Raw genomic sequence first — 22,927 nt, forward strand, 5'->3', positions numbered from 1 at the left:
ATACCTCTTAGCAGTCCCAGATAGTGTTTCCATGTACATTTGCCACACTGAACTTGGTCAACCGTATATAGAGGATGATATCAAAGTCCAACTGGTACTTTTGTGGTTAGGGTATGGACTACGGAGGAGTGTGTTTTTAATCGATCAATTTTGAGAGATGTGATAAATTTGGATAACGTCAGTAAGATAAGATGGTTATTATATGTAAAGACGTTTCTCATACAAATAGGCCACCGGGATAACTAGGATAATCCCTCATTGATGACCCATGTGTCTAGGAGAGAACTAAAAAAACAATGTATGATGCCTTTGGGACATGGTAGAATGAACACTAAAATGATGAAAAGTACAGTGGTTGTTCACCAATTAACAATGACCACTAGCAATATCCAACCATATGTTAAGCTACACACGAGTGATTTTGAAAGGTTTCTATTGACGCGTTTTAGATTAAACATCTTATTTAGATTTTTAAGTTTCCCCAACATAAATGACTGGACAAAGCAACTTAGTAAATGTCCATGTGAAGATTTGTCCAATAAATCGGATATGCATATACTGCTATTTTGTAAATTTTATATTGCACAGAGGAAAAGATGGATTGTGCCCATATTGAAGATTATGGATGTTAACCAGTGTTGCCCTGCTTTTTTAGCTATCCAGAAACTAGATAATATATTAACTATTGATCTGTCTCGGCTTTTTAAAAAAATGTTCTTAGAGTACAAAAATCAATTCATGCCTTAAGCCGAAACAGCCAATTTTGTATTGTGTTATGATTGTTGTTTATATACATGCATATACTCTTTTTCTTTTTATATTGTGATTTTTTAATTGTACTTTTATGGTTGTTTTCGCATACAATAACCGAATAAAGTTATTAAAGAAAAGCATGATGTTAGCATTCTACTGGACCCTCCTTCATAGGCAGAATCCCTCTATACTAGCCACAGTGTGTTTGTAGTATGATATTTATTATGCAATTTGTATCGCGCAAACTAAACCCGAAGGTGTCAAGGCGCCTATCAAAAACAGATCAAAAAGTTTGCAGAGCACCACTACAGGTATGCGCATGTAAAGAGGTGGGTCTTTAAAGCAGATCTAAAGGCTTGTAGAGTGGGGCGGGACCTTACTTCCAGAGGGAGAGCATTCCACCATTTTGGGGCCAGATTGGAAAAGGCCTTGCCTCCCCATCTTGTCTTCCTGACACGAGGCACAGAAAGAAGAAGTTTATGTGAGGAACGAAGATTCCTGCCGGGATTGTACTGAGACAGGATAGATCCAATGCCCGTAGGGCTGGTTTTAGCTAAGGCTTTGTACACCATACACATGGACTTAAAGAGGATACGGTCCACGACGGGAAGCCAGTGGAGCTGCTTCCGGGCATCGGTGGCAGAGGCACGTTTAGCTGCCGCGTTCTGGACCACCTGCAAGCGCTGTAGCTGACTCTTATTCAGTCCAGCATACAGCGCATTGCAATAGTCCAGACGAGAGCCCAGAAGTGCAACGGCCAGTTGCTTTCTTGCCTGAAGGGACAGATAGTGCCTGATTTTTCTTAGTATGAACAATTGTTACTTACCTGTAAACAGGTGGTTCTCCAGTATTGGTGTCTTTCATAGATTCACATGCTTGAATATAGATTCACATGCTTGAATATTCTCCGTCGTCGGAGTGGGAGTCCCACGGTAAATAAAATAGCAATAAATGCTAAATATATAAAAATATATAATAAATATATATATACATAATAAGGAAAAACCCAAAAAATGCATACAATAACCATCTGGTACCTAACCAAGAGTTTCCACATAGGAATGCATGGGGAAAAAGAAGTTCCAATGCAGCCTATCCTTGTCATTATGTTAGTCCAAACTGCAGCCAATCAGGCGCCAGCAGCACTCTAGAACCTTCTCCTCAGAGCTCAAGTCCTCAGATTTTCGTAGCACAAGAGTGACCACAGAGTCTATGAGGAGAAGCAAGCCTCTGAGGGGAGGATGGGAGGGTCGCATGTGAATCTATGAAAGACACCAATACTGGAGAACCACCTGTTTACAGGTAAGTAACAATTGTTCTTCTCCAGTATTGGGGTGTCTTTCATAGATTCACATGCTTGAATATAGAATAGTAAGCAGTCCGTATCCGAACACAAAGTTTCCAGGATGCAATGTATACACAAAAGGTTGGAATCAACAGGTGTAAACCATGCCATAGAAGTTACAAAACTATATGTATACATAGAGAAGACTGGAAACCATAGGAGGAGGGTAGAACAGAGGCTCACCTTATTGAAAAAGATTACGGAGCACAGCTTGTCCCACTGCGGTATCCCCTTCAGCCATGGCACCCAGATTGTAGTGCTTCGTGAACGTGTGCCTGCTGGACCACGTGGCTGCTCTGCAAATCTGATGCAATGGAACTCCGGCAAAGAGTGCAGTCGAAGAGGCCACAGACCTGGTAGAGTGGGCTCTTACTGTAGACTGTAAAGGCTTTCCCGCTTTCTGATGGCAGAAAGCAATCGCCGAAGCCACCCAGCGGGCTACTGTAGGTTTGGTGACTGGTCGCCCTTTTTTAAAACGGCCATAGGCCACGAAGAGCTGATCCGATTTTCGGAACTGGGCTGTTCTGCTGATGTAGAACTTTAAACATCTTTTAATGTCCAAAGAGTGCAGGCGTTGTTCCGCAGGTGATTGCGGATTGGCAAAGAAAGACTTCAGTATAACAGGTTCATTGATATGGAAGTCTGACGGCACTTTTGGAAGGAAAGTAGGGTTAGTGCGTAAAAGCACAGAATCCGGTTTGAACTGTAGAAATGGTTGTTTAATCGTGAAAGCATGCATATCACTCACTCGACGTGAGGACGTCAGAGCAAGTAAAAGCGCAACCTTCCAGGTGACATACTTGAGGTCTGCGCTATGGATTGGTTCAACCGGAGCAGTCATTAATTGTGACAGGACAATGTTGAGGTGCCACTCTGGAGGAGGACGCCGAACTGGAGGAAAAGTCCGAAGAAGTCCTTTGAAGAATTGACGTATCAATCTGGATGAGCATAAGGAGGCGGAGCCATCATGGCGGAAGCGTGATATTGCCGCCAGAAAAACTCTTAAAGTAGCATGTGACAAACCCGACTGAGCCAGATGGAGAAAGAAAGGGAGGAGCTCAGCGGGCGTGGCACGCAAAGGATGTACTCCGGCGTCTGCACACCAGTGGCAAAAGCGTTTCCATTTCAACTTATAGGATTTTATAGTTGATGGAGCCCTGGCCTGAGCGAGGATGTTACGACACTCCTGAGGGATGCTTAGATGTGCAAATTCACAGTGCTCAGGTTCCAGGCTGACAAGCTCAGGGAAGAGGGGTCCGGATGGTAGATTTGACCCCTGTTCATGGAGAGAAGATCCATTCGAGGATGAAGAAGAATGGGTTTGCATTGAGACAGGAGTAGCAGCTCTGAGAACCACGCCTGTCGTGGCCACCTGGGAGCAATCAGAAGGATGTGGCAAGGCTCTCTCCGCATCTTCCAAAGTACGCGAGGCACTAGAGGGATCGGAGGAAAAGCGTAGGCGAAGAGATTCGACCAATCCATCAAAAGGGCATTGCCTTGGGACCCTTTGTGGGGATGCCAGCTTGCGTAAGCGGGGCATTTGCGGTTCTCTGGAGTCGCAAAGAGGTCGATTGCAGGGAATCCCCAACGGTGAAAGACCAAATCGAGTGTTGGCTGGTGGAGTTCCCACTCGTGGTTGGATGATCGGGATCTGCTTAGGGAATCCGCCAGGAGGTTGGACAACCCCGGAAGATGTACTGCAGTGATTTGGATTTGATGATTGATGGACCAGTCCCAAATCGCCTCTGCCAGGCGGGATAACACCGGAGACTTCGTTCCGCCCTGTTTGTTTATATAATGCATGCAGGTCGTGTTGTCCGTTTGTATGAGAACTGACTCTCCCTGCAGCACTGGTTGAAATGATGTCAGGGCCAGAAAGATAGCCATAAGCTCCAACTTGTTGATGTGCCAGGTCTTTTGATGGAAAGTCCATTTCCCTTTCACGGACAGGTCTTGGAGGTGAGCTCCCCAGCCCTCCAGGGAGGCATCCGTCGTCAGTGTTAGATCTGGGGTGTTGGACAGAAAAGACGTGCCTGCTGCTAGCTGGTGTGGTTGTGCCCACCATCTGAGCGCCTTCTTCATGGGAATGGTGATGGAGACCAGATCGTTGAAGGAACCGGTGACTTGACGCCACTGCTTGTCCAGAGCCTGTTGGATAGGTCGTGCTCGTAGTCGGCAATGAGGGACAAGAGCGATGCATGACGAAGCCATCCCTAGAAAAGACTTCAACAAGCGGACTGAAACGCACTTCTTTGCGAGAAGTAGCGAAACTAGCCGGAGGATCCTCTGCTGACGTTCCCGGGAGACAAATGCTTTGGCTAAGTTGGTGTCCAGCGTTGCTCCTAGGAAATCTTTGCAAGTTGTTGGCTGCAATTGAGATTTCTCCAGATTGATGGACAGACCCAAGGAACGGAATACTGTCTGGCAGATTGTAGTATGGTATAGAAGTTGTGCGCGGGATTGTGACTTCAGGAGGCAGTCGTCGAGATATGGGAATATCTGTATGCCTTGGAGACGAAGAAAAGCCATGACCGGAGCCAACATTTTTGTAAAGACTCGGGGGGCTGAACGGAGGCCAAATGGAAGGACCCTGAATTGGAAATGAAGGTGCCCCACCTTGAAGCGCAGGAATTTGCGATGAGCCGCAAGAATTGGGACATGGAAGTAGGCGTCCCGGAGATCGATGGTAGTCATGAAATCTCCGACTGAGAGCAAACGCAAGATCTCTGTAAGCGTGAGCATACGGAAGGTCTGGTCCTTGAGATAATGATTGAGTGCTCTCAAGTCCAGTATTGGTCTCCATTCTCCGTTCTTTTTGATGACGAGGAAAAAACGGGAATAAAACCCCTTCCCTCTCTGCGACTTTGGCACAACTTCCACCGCACCTTTTTGAAGGAGAAGGCGAACCTGATGAAATAGTTCTTTGAGGTGCGGAGGTGGTGGTCCGGAAGGTGGCGTTGGAGGAGGTACCTCGACAAATTCCAATGCATGGCCTCTCTTCACAATGTCGAGTGCCCAACGGTCCGTAGTAATGGAGGACCATTGAGAACCAAACAGAGATTTGACCTCCAATTCTCCGTTCGATAGAGGAGTCATTGACGTTTGTTGGATTGTCCTCTGAAATTAGACTTCCCTCTGTAAGTTCTGGCAGGCTGCTGACGGGAAGACGGCTGGCGGTTACCGGTGTAACGCTGGTTACCTTGATTGAAGGACCGGTATTGACTGCTTCCTCCACGAAAAGTGGACGTAGTGCCACGTCCTCGAGCACCCCGAAAGGGCTGCTTCTTAAACTGAAGGGTACCCAAAGCACGTGCAGTGTCCGTGTCCTTTTTAATGGATTGTAGCGCTTCATCAATATGCGCTCCAAATAATGACTCGCCGTCAAATGGCATATCTAGGATTCGTGCCTGAACTTCCTGCCGAAATGAAGTTGAGCGTAACCAACCCTGGCGACGCAGGACGGCCGCTCCAGCGAGCTGGCGAAAACCGGTGCAGGCTACATCCACTGCACAATCTATGAGTTCTTCTGCCGTCCTTTCTCCTTCTTGCAGAATTTTCTGTGCTTCTGCCTTGGAAGCATCTGGGAGTAACGCTACATAGGCGGCCATGTCAGCCCAAGCCTGACGGTCATAACGGCCTAAAATGGCCATTGCGTTAGCTACTCGAACTGTTGTAGAGGACATGGAGGAAAATTTTCGCCCAATAGCATCCAGGCGACGGCCCTCACGGTCCGGAGGAGCAGTGATTGTAGACGCCGGATTCTTTGAACCCCGTTGAGCTGCCTGCGTGACGACAGAGTCGGGCTTAGGTTGACCTGTAAGGCATGCTGGAGATCCTATAGGAGCTTTGTATTTCTTTTCTAACCTTGGCAGCTGTGCTGGTAGAGAGTTTGGCGTCTTCATTATTTTCTCTCCTTCAGACCAGATGAAATCTATAATCGGGACTGTGTGGATCTGTTTCAAGGGCTGGTTTTTGAAATCGTATAGGAAGCAATCTTCCTCTCGGTGTGCTCGTGGCAATTTGAATCGCTGTGCTGCCCTATCCATTAACTGGTGGAAGCCCGCGATGTCTACTGGAGGAGAATCCGCTGCAGGCACCTGAGAAGGAGATGGTGTTTGAGCACGATAGTCATCCCACTCCGCCAAATGTTCCTCACCATCCTCATCTACTTCAGAAACTTCACCATCTTCACGCTCTGGAGGATTCTCGTCATCATCATCCTCTGGATAGATGGTAGTGTGAACACGAACTGATGTAGTTCGGTGAACAGTTACAGGCGACGCTGGTTGAGGAGGAGCCAGAACCGGGTTAGAAACTGGATTCATTACTGATGGGACCGTTGTAACCTGTGGCGTTGGTGGGAAACGCCGATTGTAGTCCTCCAACATACTTTGGAGGTTTGATATCATGGAGATAGGCAACATCGCAGTTGGAACTTGAGTGTGAGTCGTTTGATGTTGGCCATAAACATCTTCCTCGTCGTTACTGAGGTCTTGGCACTTAATATTTAGATCCGAAAGACTGTGAGCTTGGTCATCAGACTCTTGATCAGAATCAGTCGCAAACAGCGGAGATGGAGGATTAATCATCTCTTGCTCTGTAAGAGTCTCGAACTGAGGTTTGCTGGACTGCAAGGGCAATAGAGGCATTGTAGCAAAAGAAGAGGCCGGCGTCGAAATTGTGTCCTGCGTACGCGTCGACGGCATGACATCAATTGACTTCTGCGATGGGATCGACTTGGATGCCATCGTCGACGAGGAGACCGTCGACGGAGCAGTCTTCAGTGGTATCGATGGAGTCATCGTCGACGGAACCTTCACTTTCAATGTCTTCGTCGACGGAGTCATCGTCGACGGAGTCATCGTCGACGGAGCGGTCGTCGACGGAGCGGTCGTCGACGGAGCGGTCGTCGACGGAGCGGTCGTCGACGGAGCAGATGGAACAGGTCCCCTCGTCGACGGGATAGCCGTCGACGGTGCGCTCGTCGACGAGAGCGTCGACGGAGTCAAAGCCTTCACACCTCTAGTCGACGACGACCGGGTCGTCGACGAGTGAGCTTTTTTCGTCGTTGAAGATGAAATAGGAATCACAGAAGACACAGTCTTAGAGCTGAGAACCACTCTCATCGACGATGAAGACGTCGACGCTAAAGCCGACGACGATCCAGAGGCCAGCGTCGTTGTGACTGTCGTCGTCGATTTGGAACCAGAGACAGCCATTCTCGTCGACGGAGTAGAAACCACCGTCGTCGACGGCAAATCCGTTTTCCTCACAGAAAAACTGGACTTTGAAGCAGAAGGAGCCTGAGAGCTTTGTCTCGTGGGCCCAGACGTGGTAGGCAAAGGTGAAGACACCGCAGGGGTCATTGTGAGGGAAACTTTCCTCTTTTTAAGAAATGGTGAAGGCACCTCCTGCACACTACCACGTTTAGAAGCTGCTTTAGAACGGCCTGAACCAAGACTTTCAGCGTCAGAAAGTACATTATCTTTGTCTTTAAGCCTCTGAAGCCAGACAAGTAAACGGCCTTCTCTGTCCTTTTGAGTTTTCTCTGAGAATTTTCTACAGAGTTTACAGGTACCCACTTCATGGTCCGGGTAAAGGCAGTAAATACACTTACTGTTTGGGTCATCATGAAATAATCTCAGCTTTCCACAGGAGGAGCAAGCCCTGAAGAGAGACTTCTTACTTGAAGACATTTTGGAAGAAACTGGAACACTTGAAGAAAGAAAACTGAGCAGAGCTCAGGGAGACTCCCTTACACACGACGTGCGGTAGAAAATCTGAGGGCTTGAGCTCTGAGGAGAAGGTTCTAGAGGGCTGCTGGCGCCTGATTGGCTGCAGTTTGGACTAACATAATGACAAGGATAGGCTGCATTGGAACTTCTTTTTCCCCATGCATTCCTATGTGGAAACTCTTGGTTAGGTACCAGATGGTTATTGTATGCATTTTTTGGGTTTTTCCTTATTATGTATATATATATTTATTATATATTTTTATATATTTAGCATTTATTGCTATTTTATTTACCGTGGGACTCCCACTCCGACGACGGGGAATATTCAAGCATGTGAATCTATATTCAAGCATGTGAATCTATGAAAGACACCCCAATACTGGAGAAATGGATGATCCCCCAACAGGTCGATACAGTCCTGTTGACCTGTTGGCACATACTGAGGGTGGGATCGATCATAACCCCCAGATTTTTTGCTGAGGAGGTAGGATCGGGGCAGGCACCCAGTGAGTTCGGCCACCACTCAGCAGACCAGATTTCTTCCTTTCCTCCAAATACCATCACCTCAGTCTTCTCCCCATTCAGTTTCAATGAATTGTGAATCATCCATTGGCCGACTGCCTCCATACAGGATCTAAAATTGGCGGCAGTCGACGTGACTGACTGGGAGAGAGAGACGAGGATCTGGGTGTCATCCGCATAGGAGACTACCTCCATCCCGAAAGATCTGATAAGTCTGGCAAGGGGGGTCACATAAATGTTAAAAAGGGTAGGACTAAGCGCTGACCCTTGAGGGACCCCACATTGCACAGACAGGGATGGAGATAGGAACGAGCCCAGCATCACCCTTTGCTCTCTGATCGAGAAAAGAGGAAAGTACACTTCTTGGGCAGGTACACAACCAACCTACTTCCCAAACCTGGGACAAAATAATTTTTTAATGAACAATCCTCTTTCAGAGGTAGGGCATTTATTAAACATGCACAATGTCAATCTAAAGATGTATAATCAATTTATCTTATTCGGCTATCTAAGAATACACCAGAATCAATGCATTTGAAAGCATACTTGGAACAAATCCATATGTTAACCACAAATGCATGAGCAGCAACGAGGAATGTGCTTTGTCCTCGCTGGATCTCACCACAGTTCCAAGTTTAGACACTGACAGCGGAGGCACTGGGTGGAAGACAATATTTTATATTGTGTGAGTTTGGTGAATGTTCTATTTAGAAATGCTATAAACGGTATATTAACACCTTAGCTGCGTGTAAACATTTCTCCCCAGTGCTGCGCTGTCCATTAGAACTAGTGCTGAATGGACGTTCAATGGTCGTGCGCAGCACTGGGGAGGTAGCGCTGCTGACGACCATTGGCCGTCAGCAGCACTTAAGGGGTTAAGAGAGGAAAAGGTGATACATATAGAGAGAGATAGACAGAAAAAGAGACTCGCTTACCGGCAGACAATTGCAGAAGAAAATGATTAATATAAGATTAAAACAGAAAGCAGGACAATGCATATAGCTCTATCCAGTGCTTTAAATGGGCCGGTACTCACAGGTACGGAGTACCGCCACTTTTGAGTACGGGATCTTTTCCTTGGCTAAGGAGAGTACCGGTACTCTTAGGGGAAAGTCCAGCAGGGCAGGCTCGAGAGGACTGTGCAGCTGCACAGAAAGTGCTCTGCTCAACTGCTGCCAAAAAAGAGAAGGCAGAATGGAGGGGGAGGCAGTGTATACCTATGAATGGAGCCACTGCTGAGCAATACCACAACAGCCCATTTGCATCACTTAAGGGCTGTATAGGGTTTTGGAGGCCCTGCGGCAGTCTCTGAATGAAAATGAAGGGTCTAATCAGACCCTGCCCAGTCAATCACACTGTATGTGTGTGTGTGTGTCATACGGGGCCTATTATTATTATTATTATTATTATTATGTTTCTTATATAGCGCCTGAATCGACCCCCGAAGGGGTATCTCCGCGCTTGCCTTGGGAACCCGTCCTAGCTTTTCCCTGTGAGATAGCCCCTACAGGGCATCCCCAAGGTGAAAGCCAGGCATCCCGCCGCCGGGGGGCCCTTGTGGAGATTAAGCAAGCTTAATGCCCAGAGTTGCAGAGTGTGAACCCATGATTAGGTCAGGCACCGAAGCGAGAATTATCGAGTCCGTGGACATTTGAGCTCAAGACCCTGCCGCGTCGGGAATTGAACCCTGGTCCCGGGTCTGACCTCTGCTTCAGGGTCTGCCTGCTCTAACCAGTGAGCCACACTTCTCCACTCCTATCCCCTACCCCACGAATCTAATTTACTTACAGCCTGACTCCCAGGATGAATGCACCTTTCAGCACCAGTCTGGTGGGGGCGGAGTATTACATGCTACCCAGCATCGGTTTAGGAAGTCGGGCGATGAGCCGGTGCCCAAGGATCTCTTGTGGGAGGTTTTTGTAAACCGGCCCACAGAGCCTGTCTTGCCTGCCAGGCCACTGTAATGTGGCACCAGCATCATGCAAGTGTGCAGCAGCGGCCCTAGGTCGGTATTGTTCCAGCCACTGAATTCTTTATCGTGCCCCCTCCCTCCGCCCAGAAGCAGAGTTTCACACCCCTGCCATGCTGTTAAACTGAGGTGAGGCGTTAGGAGTGCAGCTGGGTTAAGGTGATGTGGCCGTTGGGCCATCATCACCTCAGCTCCAGTGGAGCTGCAGCAGCTCTTTCTTTTTTTCACTACTCCACGCCCAGGCTAGCGCCCTGAGGCTATAGTTGGCTGGGAAAGGGGGAGATTAAGTGAATTGGCCTAGCTGAGGACCTGTTGTTAGCACTTGGCACCAGTGTCTTTCAGGCCTGGTGTCTTGTTTATGTTTGCTAGGCTGTGAGGCATCTTTCCCAAATAGGAAAATTGAGAGGTTGTAATGTTAGGGTCAGAACTGCCGTGCAACTATGGAAATAGGTTTGAGTCCTAGCTTCAGCTCAACATCCTGTGATTCTGGGCAAATGACTTAATTGCCCAAGGCCTAAAATAAAAATGAATTAGATTTTCTGTAATGTAACTGGTGCTCCTGTAATCTTTGCCCTTGGGCCTAGTTCACCCTACATAAATAAGAGTACAATAGAAAAAGAATCTTCTGTTTGCTCATATTTTCAGAGTCTGCAAAGGCAGCAACGTAATAATGAGAGCGGATTATTTATACAATAATACAAAAGATTTTATTTCTTCAACATGGCTTTTCTTCCTTTTTTTAGTTTTAACCATCAGTCATGTGTCATTAAAGCAGCTACAAACCACATTTTAAACTGCTTTCACCTTATGTTTACTGTTTAAACTTTAAAGTGCCTATGGATCAGAGGAGAAAGTACCAGCTTTAGATGATTTTCTTCATTTTTATACCGGTAAGGACCTTCGAATACTGGTAATGCTGGTAAAAAAAAAACTGCCAAACATAACTTTATTTCACGACGCCTGCCTGGCCAAAATTTAGTGCTTCTAGTTTTCGCCGATTATCTCTAGCTCTGTGAGCTTTAAAATACATACTTTGTCAAACGTGTTTACAAATGAGCCCAATGAGATTTGCTGTTTCAGGAACACAATGATCCGGGAATGTGGGCCACTTTTTCGTTGGTGTCCGGGCTGAATTGTGATCCTAATCAGACCCTGCCGCTACCATATATTGGGCGACTATCATTCAGCTGGGCAGTCCATTGTAGGGCAGGCAGTCAGTCCATCAGCATGCACACTACTGTCTCTATCGTCCCAGCCCACCTGTGTACATTTGACAAGTTTCACATACTCATCTACTCCTGTCTCAACGGAGCATATTAGGCGTCTTTGCATGCAGACGCTTACCATCCGGCCATCGCGCTGCTGTAATGGGATCCCATTGCGGCCCCACTACGAGCAATTGAAGGTAAGCTTTGGACAGAACCGCGGCTCCCTCATGTATTCGAATGAGCCCGGATAGACTCGCGCCAGATGTCACATGCGCCCTTGATATTTTTATTTCAGGCTCGCACGGAAGAGGCCAATTCTATTGAGTGCCTTGCGTGGAACCAACCCCCGGTTACGGTAACCAATTGTCCACACTTATCACCAACCGCTGCCAATTGCCCTTCACTCAAAATCCCAACTATTGTTTTCTTTCCACAGACTACACCCCTTATAAACTGAAGCCCTGTACCGAACCCACGCAAAACGCTAGGCTCAATCGGTAATGTGTGTTTTACCTTCACTGCACCCACGTTGTCACCTCGGTATAAATGCTATAACTTTAACTTTGGATTATAATACCTTCTTTCTAGGTCATGAATAATTCGACCCTTGTTGGCCGGCTTTAACCTTTCGATTCCACTGAATCGTCAACCCGGTAATGGTGGTTTTTTAACTATAAATATGCCGTGTGTGGAACCTTTTCTGTCACACACCGAATAATAACCATAACCAATCCTTTCAGGCATTACCAGTAATCGGAACTGATCGGAAACGTGTCCACCCACGACTGGCCCATCCAGCCCGGCTCGTGGTAATTATTTTTCCCCCCCCTGACTCACTCCCACCGCCACGATATTCCTTCACCAAAACACTATATTCCCCGCCACTAAGCACTATTGCCACATAAATGAACGCGGTATGCCTTGCTTGTTTGATCTGTTCTCCTGCATCCCAAACACGAGCACATTGAGATCCGTGCCCTTTGGGAACACTCGACTGCATGTGCACCTGTAGCATTTTGCATGAAAAAACGGTTGTTGACGAGCATTTTAGCTTTTTAGCACTCACTCTGTAAATATTTGATACAGAAAAATTTCTTCTTTTCTTTTTCCTCCTGTTTATACCCTACAGGCTCACTTGACAACTCAGGCAAAATCAATTCTAGTCCTGAAGATGATCCCACTATATTATTGGAGATAGGGATCGAAACGTTCGTCGACTGTTTTGCAGTACTGCTCGTTATATGATCTTTAATTTTCCCGGCAGTTACTGTGGGTTTGTGCTTATTCAAGAACCTCTTGCATTGTATTATAAGCCACCCTGTTCTCCTTGTTTGCCTGTGAATTCTGTGTCCTTTTCCTTTTGTATTGTCTCCCCCTGACTTGGTACAGGCTTGTGCCCAGTTATTAATGTGCGAAATGTTTTCGCTTTATGCTGATTATCTTCACTATTTTGAAAATAAATACTTCTAGGTCCGGCTGGACACTGAAGCAAAAACAGTCTTTATTTTTAGCCTGTGCAAATTAATCCTCTAAATATCATTAAAAACCTAGGACCTTTGTAATATAAAATTAGTAGCTCAACCCATGGTCCTTGGCCATTATTTTGGGTTCCCTTGTACACTAAACCTACCTAATGGAGTCCAGCAGGGTCTGTGTGAACCAGAGGCATCATAAGTCCATACTAATGGGTTTGCCAGACTGAGGATGAGAGACAGATGACCAGCTGAACTACAATATAAAGATCTTCCAGGCATAGGAGAGCAGGCAGTCAATGAATACTGCAGGTGAGAAAGCGAGAGGTTGGGGTGGGGGGGGGGGTGTTCATGCATGGATGCTTGGGTTCATCAGGCTGTGGAAAATAAACAGGTTAAAATAACGCGCACACTCATGAAACGTACAGACTTTAATCTTTATGACTAGTGTGATTGTGTCCAGGTGTAACCTCCTCACATTCTGTCTTCTTGTTCAGGCACTTCCTCAAACCCTTTTTTAAAATACATTTTGTCTTTACTGAGTCTCTCACACTATAGGTATTCTTGAACAGTTGTGGTTATGCCTTAAGCGAAGTGTGGTCCTATTTTTGAAAAAACAAATGGAACTCACCCCTTAAAGGACTCTCCAGTCTAAGAAAAAACACAAATCTCTTAACCTAGGACAGCATCTCTCTAAAAAAAGGTACTATAGAATGTTTGATGTCAGACGGGGTTTTGAGATCTAGTGCGGCAGTATTCAATAGATGGCCTCTTTAATTTGTTTGTGTATTTTTTCAATGAGAGGTATCAAGACACAGAGGTGAGTTTGCCCGCGTTTCATATTGCAGTACAGCAAAGCTTTAATTACATTTAGTGAAAAGCAACACAGCCTTTGCATTATAGGCCAGAATTACAGCCAGAGTCTTTTGTTTGGCAAAGTCAGGCCGCGCATAAAGTCCAAACTGTTCATAAAGTCTTTTGTTGGTGATCCATTATTTTAGAAAGAAGAGAAGCAGGGGTGGAAGCTTGTTTGATTTTTGCACCTTCCATATGAAGCTCTTTTCTGAAACAAAAATGTTTTCCCCAATGTCTACGCTTGTACTATCTGGAGGGATGTAGTAGGGAACTCCCAAATGCTAGAAAATTGTACTAACATCTCTTTTGCATCTCTCAAATGCCCAGGAGGCCTAGTCCATGCTACAAAACTACTTAAAATGTACATGGTATCCTGTCCTTTAGGTGCCTACTGTACCTACAATGTGCTAGATTTATCCAGCCTGTACATGCCTTGCACATTTTCTGTTTGTTTTTTGCAAGCTGTGCTTGTCTCTCCACAGACCCAGATTACTTGCTGTACTCAACCGGTCATCATCTAGACCTCCATGTGCTCACCTGTGCTTGACACACCCACACTGTATTTTCCTTGCCAACCCTTGCTTACACCATGCATTAAGTGCTTGGCTCCTCCACTCGTCACGGACTCACCATGTTTGATTTACTCAACCTGCCTTAACTGACCCATCCTTTCTCTCCTCACAATTCTCACCTGACCCAGTCAGTTCAAGGCACATTTGCCCTGTGCTTGACTTGCTTACCCTGATGCCACTCGTTCATTTCATCTATTTTACGTTGACATATGCTAGTCCAACTCATCCCATTGCATTCATCTCAGCCATTTATATAAGCCATTCATCATGTGTCACCACTTTAGTTCCCTGTAATCAATTCACTTGCCCACTGCTCACATTGGGTACCTCGTATTCCCACTGAAGGAGCTGTGGATGGTTTTGATTGACCAACGTGGGTGCCTGCTGAATAAAAGATGATGGCTGAGACACTATATTGTAGTCTGCATTGTGTTGAAAACCAGATTGAAAATGTTCCCTTTCCTTTGTGTTGGTTCTGTGACTTCAGTTTTGATGCGTACTGTGGGAAAAGTGGAGGAGGCAACAGAGAGGAAAAGGATGTAAAGATGCAAGGTGTGCCCTAAAGAATGGAGGCCAAAAGGAAAAGGCCTATTGTTATCCAGGTTTTTTAGTCAAATTGCCTACAATAGCTGTTGTTGTTCACAATGAGAAAATTAAAAACGTATGTTTCATATGTGCATAGGCCTAGAGACGATCTGATCTGCATTGGTATGACATTCCCAAATTAATAAACGTAACCTTTTGCACATGGGAAGAAAAACAAAATACTCTACAGATAGCAGAACTATTTCTGTATTATCAACCACAATTGGCACCAAGAAAAGGTGGCTCCCATTAAATGTCTGCCTCCAAGCCCCGCTCTACCCTTGCCACCAATTGCCCCTCCTCCATTCACTGCTTAAATTGATGAGTACCTGCACTTATTTTTTCCCATTTAAAGCACTGGCCCGATCACCTGTAAAAGTTGCACTTTAAATGTGTGGAAACCCAGGAGATATTACATCTCCAGTTCCAGTGATGCCACTCTTGAACATCTGGCACCCGCCCACTGTTCTTCATTGCTTTATTGATATAATGTCCTTGGCAATTATAGAACTGTTTTACCATAAAGTATAAATATTTGGGGGCAAAGTTGTTTATACCTGATCATTGTCCTATGCATCCTCTTCACTGTCCATTTCCACATCTCCATCTCCATCTCCATCTCCAACTCCATCTAAATCTCCCGTTTCAGAGGCCCGTGCCAATATATCGGCCATAAGTGCTTCTTCTAGTTTCTTTCGCACTTGTTGTACCCGTTCCTCTTGTTTCCTTAACAATGAAAACAGCATTATGTTATTTTATTCTCAATTCAGTTAAAATGTAATCCTAACAAATAATGTATGAGGATGAATGATTAGTTCAGTAATATGACTATGAAAATGATCAATGTAACTGGGCTTGAGAAACAGCCAAGTGAAATAATACAGACTATAGCGCATAGCGCACACAATACATAGTATGAGACTGCAGGCGGTCAACCACTGCACTTGCACTGTAAACATAAAAACATTACTGTGCCAACTACCCCACTAGGTCAGAAGAAGTCATCTCCTCCCCATGAGGGCCACGATCCTACATCAAGACCAGCACCAGCGTGTGTTTCCCCCCACACCACCCACCATTGTTTCCCCACACAGCTATAGCCAGGAGCAGCCATCACTGATGGACCTGCCAATCTACGTTATTCTGCTTAGTATCTCAGTACCCAGCAGCAATGACAGTACATGTCTTGTACTGGTCAAAGTTAACCTCAAACTGGGGCGCTGAAGTGAGCAAAAGAATATTGGATTTCACACAGATCTCTTGTCTGGGGGTGAATGTTTGATATATTCAGCATTATGTCCATCATTTGTTGCCAAGGCATGTTTCGCCTTAAGTAGGATGGGTGTGCCCAGACGTGGGTCCCTTGCTTGCTGTGCCACTGGATTCTAGCTAGCCTGGCTGATGTGGGGTGTTACCCCGAAACAGGTAGCAGGATGTTTGTGTTCGGTCCAGGGAGGACCCGGCTTGGCAGTTCGGCCTAGAGTGTTTCCAAAAGGAACAGGGTCAAGACTGATTTGCATGTGGCTGGGTTCAAACAGGTGACATAGTGAGTGAAAGAACAATGGATTTTACCCGGATCTCTTGACTGGGGGGGTGAATGTTCGATTCATTCAGCATCCGTCCATCATTTGTTGCTGCAGAACTGAATGCCAAAGGAGAGCATCTACATTTTACCTACCTAAACTGAATGAGCTACTACACACATACAATTCTGCTTAATGATCTCAGTGTGGTAAGGAAACCACTCATGACATCAAAAGGGAACTTCTAGTGGCCAGAGACAAAACCTCACGTGCCTTGATCATGTTGGATTTATGCTCAGTCCTTAAACACCATTACTCCCTGCATCCACTTCTGTACCTGAAGGTATGTATGTGCTTTTTTATTACAGTTCAACAATAGTTGCCTTCTTCCTGGATGACAACACAATGGTATATTCCTTCCTCCCCTCTTTGTATATTAATAGTCTACCCTAAAAATGAGTTATGCTGCGCTGAATGTAAAATTTTATTGTAAGCTTCCATGTGGAAAGCCATCTATTGAAAGGAGGAATTGTGAAGGCAGCTGAAGCTATGTTGGCATCTGTATCAATGAGGCTTAATTATTTCTTCCTGGATTGAACTATCTTGTCTTTTTGTGTACTTCGTTGTCTCATCAATAAACTTCACTATAACTTCACACACCTCCATCAGGTAAAACTGCTCACTTCAAGGTCCTTCATAAACACAACATACTACAATATACCAAATAACACAGCCTTACCACTCATTTTTCTCAATGCCAATGTGGCCCCACTTTCTCAAATTCTAAGCACCTACAAATACAGTTTAAATAGGTGTGCAGACACATCACCATTGTCCATAAAGGAAATGGTGTGGTAGTCAACGACTTGCCAGCTGCACATCAAATGCTAGGCCAAAGGACAACTGCCTTTAAGATTAAGGGAATGAACCTAGGGCTGTTAGACCCATAACCTCCTATTTTTTTAGGGCAAAAACGAAAGCATACACATATAATGGTATTAAAAATCATTAAACCAAGTTATAGCAGGTAGCCATATATATCTTTAAACTAATCAAAGGCTTCTTGGGAGGAAAGCATTTGCAGCATTTATATCCATTATTGTATTGCTTACAATTTCAACACAGGTTTGACCTGTGTAGAAGAAAGTGGTAGGGTACACACTAGTTCTCTGATAATTAAACGAACCACTGAATTCAAACATTTAATTTCAATAAACTAAAGGCCCTTTTCATAGGTTTCCTGGACAAAGCCGAAGTTTGCTCATTGTTGAATTATTTCAATAATTTGTACAAATGTCTGAATTGTCGTGGAGTTGCAAAATGTATTAGGTGTAGTCATTGCAATCTAAACATATCAGAAATGTTCATGCATACTTGAGTGAATTTTCTATGCATTCAAAATTCCTCCGAGTACACATGATAAATCTGTTGGCGCAGATTTCTTTAAAAAAAAAAATCTGGATGGAGCAAATTCTTATTTTTAACCAATATTTGCATGCTGACCAAATCAGTGACAAGAATTCAGGGATTCCAAATACATTCTGTCAGCACTACCATCTGTTGAATCTGCCCAAATGCATTTTAGCACTTTTGGTAATTCTAGATTTAGCACAAAAACAATAAAAATTATGTAAAGTTTAAACAATTGCCTAAGAGGCAATGCAAACCAAATCAATATATTGAAACAGACAACTGTCCCCAGTCTAAGACTCACTAACCATACATAAATTTTAGTGAGAACTCAAATTGACTTACTTTTTTTGCATACAATAGAAACTTCCCAAAAGTGAGGAAATCAGGCAAATGAAGAAAAAAAAAAACCTTCTGACATGGTCTTTCATTTAATTGCAGCAGACGGCATTTGACGTGCAAAAAGTAAAAACTTTCTTCACTTTTGCACAATTTACTTAAATATCCAGTAATAAGCTTTAAATAAGGAATCAGAAACACAGCCAAATTGACTATAATAGGAATAGGACAAATCATGGAAAATAATTTTAACAAACTGTCAGCGTCAGGGTAAACCCTAAGCAAACTATACACCCTTCGATAGACAACTATCAATCTCGCCTGCTGCAACTGCATGAATGAAAATGTGGTTTGTCAAAATGATTTTAAACTTAATACCTCAGATTCACGTATCCTTTTTTGCAACCAAGTTTAGGTTGTTGAGATTTAAGAATCGGTTTTGGCAAAGATCCGAATGGGCTTGGCACATTGCTGTTGGTGTCACGGCTGACAAAATAGAAGAGTTTAATAAAAAACAAATAGTTAATGGTTTTATTTTGGGCAATAGCAGTAAATGTCACCCTTTGGGAAATAAAAAATTACCACAACTGTATATGAAAAATAGGAACCCCCTTATTTGCTTCACTTATGAAGTGATTTACTGCACACATTGCCCACCAGGAACGATTGCAGTGTCATTTATCTACCAATATCACTCCTAGGATAAATTCAGTCTAATCTAGTCATTAAAAAAAACAATATTAGAAAGACAAAAACTTTGCAAAAAATAAAATACACAACATGAAACATCTTTCAACTAGAAGTCATGCTATTGCCCTCAAAACCAGTTACTATTTGTCAACTATAGGGTTCTAAAAGTAGCTCGGAAAAAGGTTTTATCAATGGAAGCTATGGGTCCCCAACAGGCTATCCACTGCTATGATACAAACTCAGTAGAAGGCTCTTTTTCTTTCAAATGGATCATATAAACCATTTGCTCACATAATGTTGACAATATATATATCCATTGATAACTAGCAGTGTGCAACGTCTTTCTTTGCAATATTTGTTTAACTTAACCCTTTCATGCAACTGCAAAGTTCTACAGTTTTCCCACATTTGCATAAAACATTAATCTTGATACAATCGATTTTGCAAAATGTAAACCTCCACAGAACATTCTGCAGTCATTTGCCATTGTGTATAGAAAATTTCTGCTAAAGGTAAACCTGTAGAGTAAATATGCATACCTTTTCCATATGATCTTGGTTAGACTAGAGTAAATATGGTCTACCAATGCGGTGAAAATTATCGCCCGATTCGTAGAAAACACTGTTCAAACTATGGTTAACTTAAACTGGAAAGTTAGCAAACTTTGCCAACAGTGAAATTCAGAACTTTGCAAAACCTCACCGGCATAAAAAAAAATCTTTTTGGTTAATTTATGACAAGTAGACCATGCTGGTAGTAGCAGACAACTTATTTCAAGCTTCATATGAAAAAAACGGACTTAAGAACAGAGACAACATGACAGTTCTGGTCGACAAGTTTATAATGACAAAGCTCCTTGTCCCACAAACACAGCAATGACTTAATCTGTACTAGGACTAATGATAGGGTGATCTCTACAAACTATACTTTTTAAAATGGATTGAAAAGAAATTTAAGAGTGCACTATTCCTGGAAATGTCAAAGTGCTGTTGGAAGGTACCCTGAAGCAGTTGGGAGGAGATAAGCAATGTTTTCAGATTTTTTTTTTTTTAGTTTTTTTAGAATACAGCAAGTGAGTCAGCCTCCAAGATGTAGGAAGAAAGAGTATTCCACAGTTTGGCAGCAGCCACCGAGATGGAGCGGCCTCCCAAACTGGCCTTCCGGAATCTGGGAACCAACACCTTCTTACGGAAGGAGGATCTGAGAAGCCTACAAGGGGTGTACCAGTGGAAGAGAGAATTAAGTTGGCTGAAACCTTTCTGATGCAGGGCAAGAAAAACTAAACAGAGCCTTGAAGATAATCCTTTTCAGGTCGAGCATTCAAGACCTATTGTAATTTCTTATGTTGGGTTAAAGCCATCCCCCAGCTTTTGATTTGTTTGTTTCAGTGTCCCTAAGAAACCCTTGCTTGCCAGTAGTCAGTCCTGCCTCTTTGTCCCTCCTTTCTCTATTCTGTTACTCCCATGCAGCAGGGACCAAGTACTGTCTCATCACACTACAGTTCTTTTTCTGTTCTCTAGGGGACTACTTTATTTCTCTGTTTCCTGCTCTGTTTCTGTTTGCCCGTGTGTAGTTTTGGCACCATAGCTCATTACATTTAAACATAGTTTTCCTCCCTACCACCTCCTCCTAATTTCACAGTTTTATTGGGGGTACTTTTTACGCCATGCCCCCCTTTTTGTGGGTATACTTTCTAGGCTTTTAAGCAATTTTCGCTTTCGAACGGCATTTGGGCTTCTTTTTAGTAGGGTGTTTTTTGGGTGTGGGCTTTGTTTTATGGAGGATTGGGCTTGTTTTTGGGTAGAAAAGCAAAACAAGCCTGGACAGCGCAAAAACCGGACAGTGAATGTCTGACTTGTTTTATGTTGAAGTTATGACATTTCAATGTCTAATCAATAATGGCAATCCATTGGGCATATGTTCCCCATTTCCATGAACGCTTTCCGCAGTTAAATAAAGCAGCCAAATGAAGGTGTTACTTTTGTTAATATCCCCATGTAGGAACCATGGGAGTCTGAAATATTCGTGCCATAATAAACATACTAAACAATTTTGCTCGCGACTGTGGTGTGATTAATAAACTCTGCTTCGTCTCAGGAAGTTTTGATTTATTTTGAACAAGGAATTTGGTCAATTTGCAATATCTGCAGTTCTGCTTTCGAAACCCTAACATAGAAAACCTTCTAGCAGCTTATTGGGCGCCATTGCTGCTAGCGTACATGTCTAACAAGACCATAGAGCTCCACAAAGCGACTTTCTGATTATAGAATTTTTTGATTTCCACACATGGCGCCTAGGAATTTTGCCACCTGTCACCTGATAGTTTTGCTCGACTTCCATTTTGCTCGTGTTTGGAGGAATACGTGGAATTGAGGCGAAGACTTATTAAGCCCACGGCTTACGTAGTTCAAAGTCGTCGCCAACAACTGGGAGATAGAGTCTCCGGCGGGGAAGTGATCGGCGCGAGGCCTCAGCTGGTGCAACCCCATGTTGACAGTAGTTCCTCTGCAGACCAGGAAGTTCAGAGCCCAGAGGTAGAAGATTGTGAAGCGACCGTCCCTTACTGAACCACCACAGAAATGCTTAAAACTGTGAGATGTTCCCGTTAGATTACTAAACACATCATCTTTCAAAAGGGGCGAGTTTAAAGCAGAAGGAATTTGAGTCGGTGCTTGTGTTGGAGTTTTGATACCGATATGCTTGCAGTCACTAAACATTGATACAGAGGAGGGCTAAAATAGTGGCCGTACCAGATGTGCATGAGGAGCAATGCCGCTTTGTGATGCACACCTTGCATTAAAAAGTGGGCAGTGACTTCGTGCGCTGGTATAATATCTTGATAAATAGCCCTGTGTATGTATTTGTTGTAAAATGTAAATGTATGTTTGAGCAGCTTCGGATTATTACAAGGGAGAACCAGGGCCTGACATACGTATATCTAAAATCGTGCATTTCACTACCAACTTCTATGGAATCTTCAGACTGGTGAAAATGCCTACACTGCCTGTAATTACGACTGTTGTTCGCCTGCACTTCATGTGCTGTATTACGAAGGACTTCTGGCGCAGAGCGCCTGTTTTATGCTCTGCATTGCCTAAAGTAAATTCATTTAACCCAATAGTTCCCAGAAACAAAAAAAGAGGTAAACCCAGCTCGTCGTTTTCAAGCTGTACTATGTGAAACTAAAGCACTAACTGAGAAACCAAGCATTTGCAATGCAATAGGTCTCGCATTTAAGCGAATTTAGGCATTGTAAATGATAATGCCTTTTATTTATGTTTTAAAAACCAAAACCAAATTAAAAGGCATGGTCATTTAGAAAGCCAATAGCTCAAACTCGCGTAAATGCGAGGCCTATTGTGCTGCAAATGCTTGTTCTGATTGTAAGCCACTGAAGGGAATAAATCCGATCTCTGACCAAGAGGCACTTAGGGATGTTAAGGATAAGTCGCACAGCCACGTTCTGAATGGCAAAGTTTGTTAAGGCAGGCACCATGAATGCTGAGGTACAGTGAATTGTAATAGCCCAATTGCAAGGGGATAAGTGCTATGATGATTGATTGGCGCAGTTCCACAGGACTATAGGGGAAGATCGTTCTCAAGGTCCTGATGAGGAAACAGGTGCTAGTACTGCGGCTGACCTGAGTACCTTAGCTCAAGGTATTATTGAATAAGGTCCTCAAACCCCTAGCCACCAAACGCTGGATCAAATGGACTCTTGAGTGCCAAACACCAATACCTTTATTTTGTCAGCATTTATTTTTAGGGAATTATCTTTCATCCACCTACTAATGCTGGACATACAATGAGTGGACTTCTCTGCAATAGTTGTCAGGTTGATAGAGACCGACAATGATATGTCATCTGCTTACCTACTGCACCTAGAACTCAAAGAGCGCACCAATACAGCCAGCAGCGTAACATTCACATAAAAAAAATGTCACGCTAC

General features: G+C 44.1%; 1 protein-coding gene across 3 annotated transcripts in view; it reads right to left on the reverse strand.

Annotated features, from left to right (window-relative positions):
* The window catches only part of MBD2 (methyl-CpG binding domain protein 2), a 280,522-nt gene that overhangs the window by 41,981 nt on the left and 215,614 nt on the right, over nucleotides 1-22,927 (reverse strand). For 2 of the 3 annotated variants that reach the window (XM_086960397.1, XM_086960400.1), the window contains 2 exons: nucleotides 18,667-18,774; nucleotides 15,574-15,742 (listed from right to left, as the gene is read on the reverse strand). In XM_086960397.1, the coding sequence (XP_086816523.1) occupies nucleotides 15,586-15,742; nucleotides 18,667-18,774 (265 nt within the window). In that variant the 3' untranslated portion in view covers nucleotides 15,574-15,585. The remainder of the gene's footprint in view (nucleotides 1-15,573; nucleotides 15,743-18,666; nucleotides 18,775-22,927) is intronic. The other variant, XM_086960398.1, reaches the window with a different exon arrangement.

The sequence above is a fragment of the Lissotriton vulgaris genome, chromosome 3_1 (genome assembly GCF_964263255.1).
Source record: "Lissotriton vulgaris chromosome 3_1, aLisVul1.2, whole genome shotgun sequence".
In the NCBI taxonomy this organism is placed as follows: Eukaryota; Metazoa; Chordata; class Amphibia; order Caudata; family Salamandridae; genus Lissotriton; species Lissotriton vulgaris.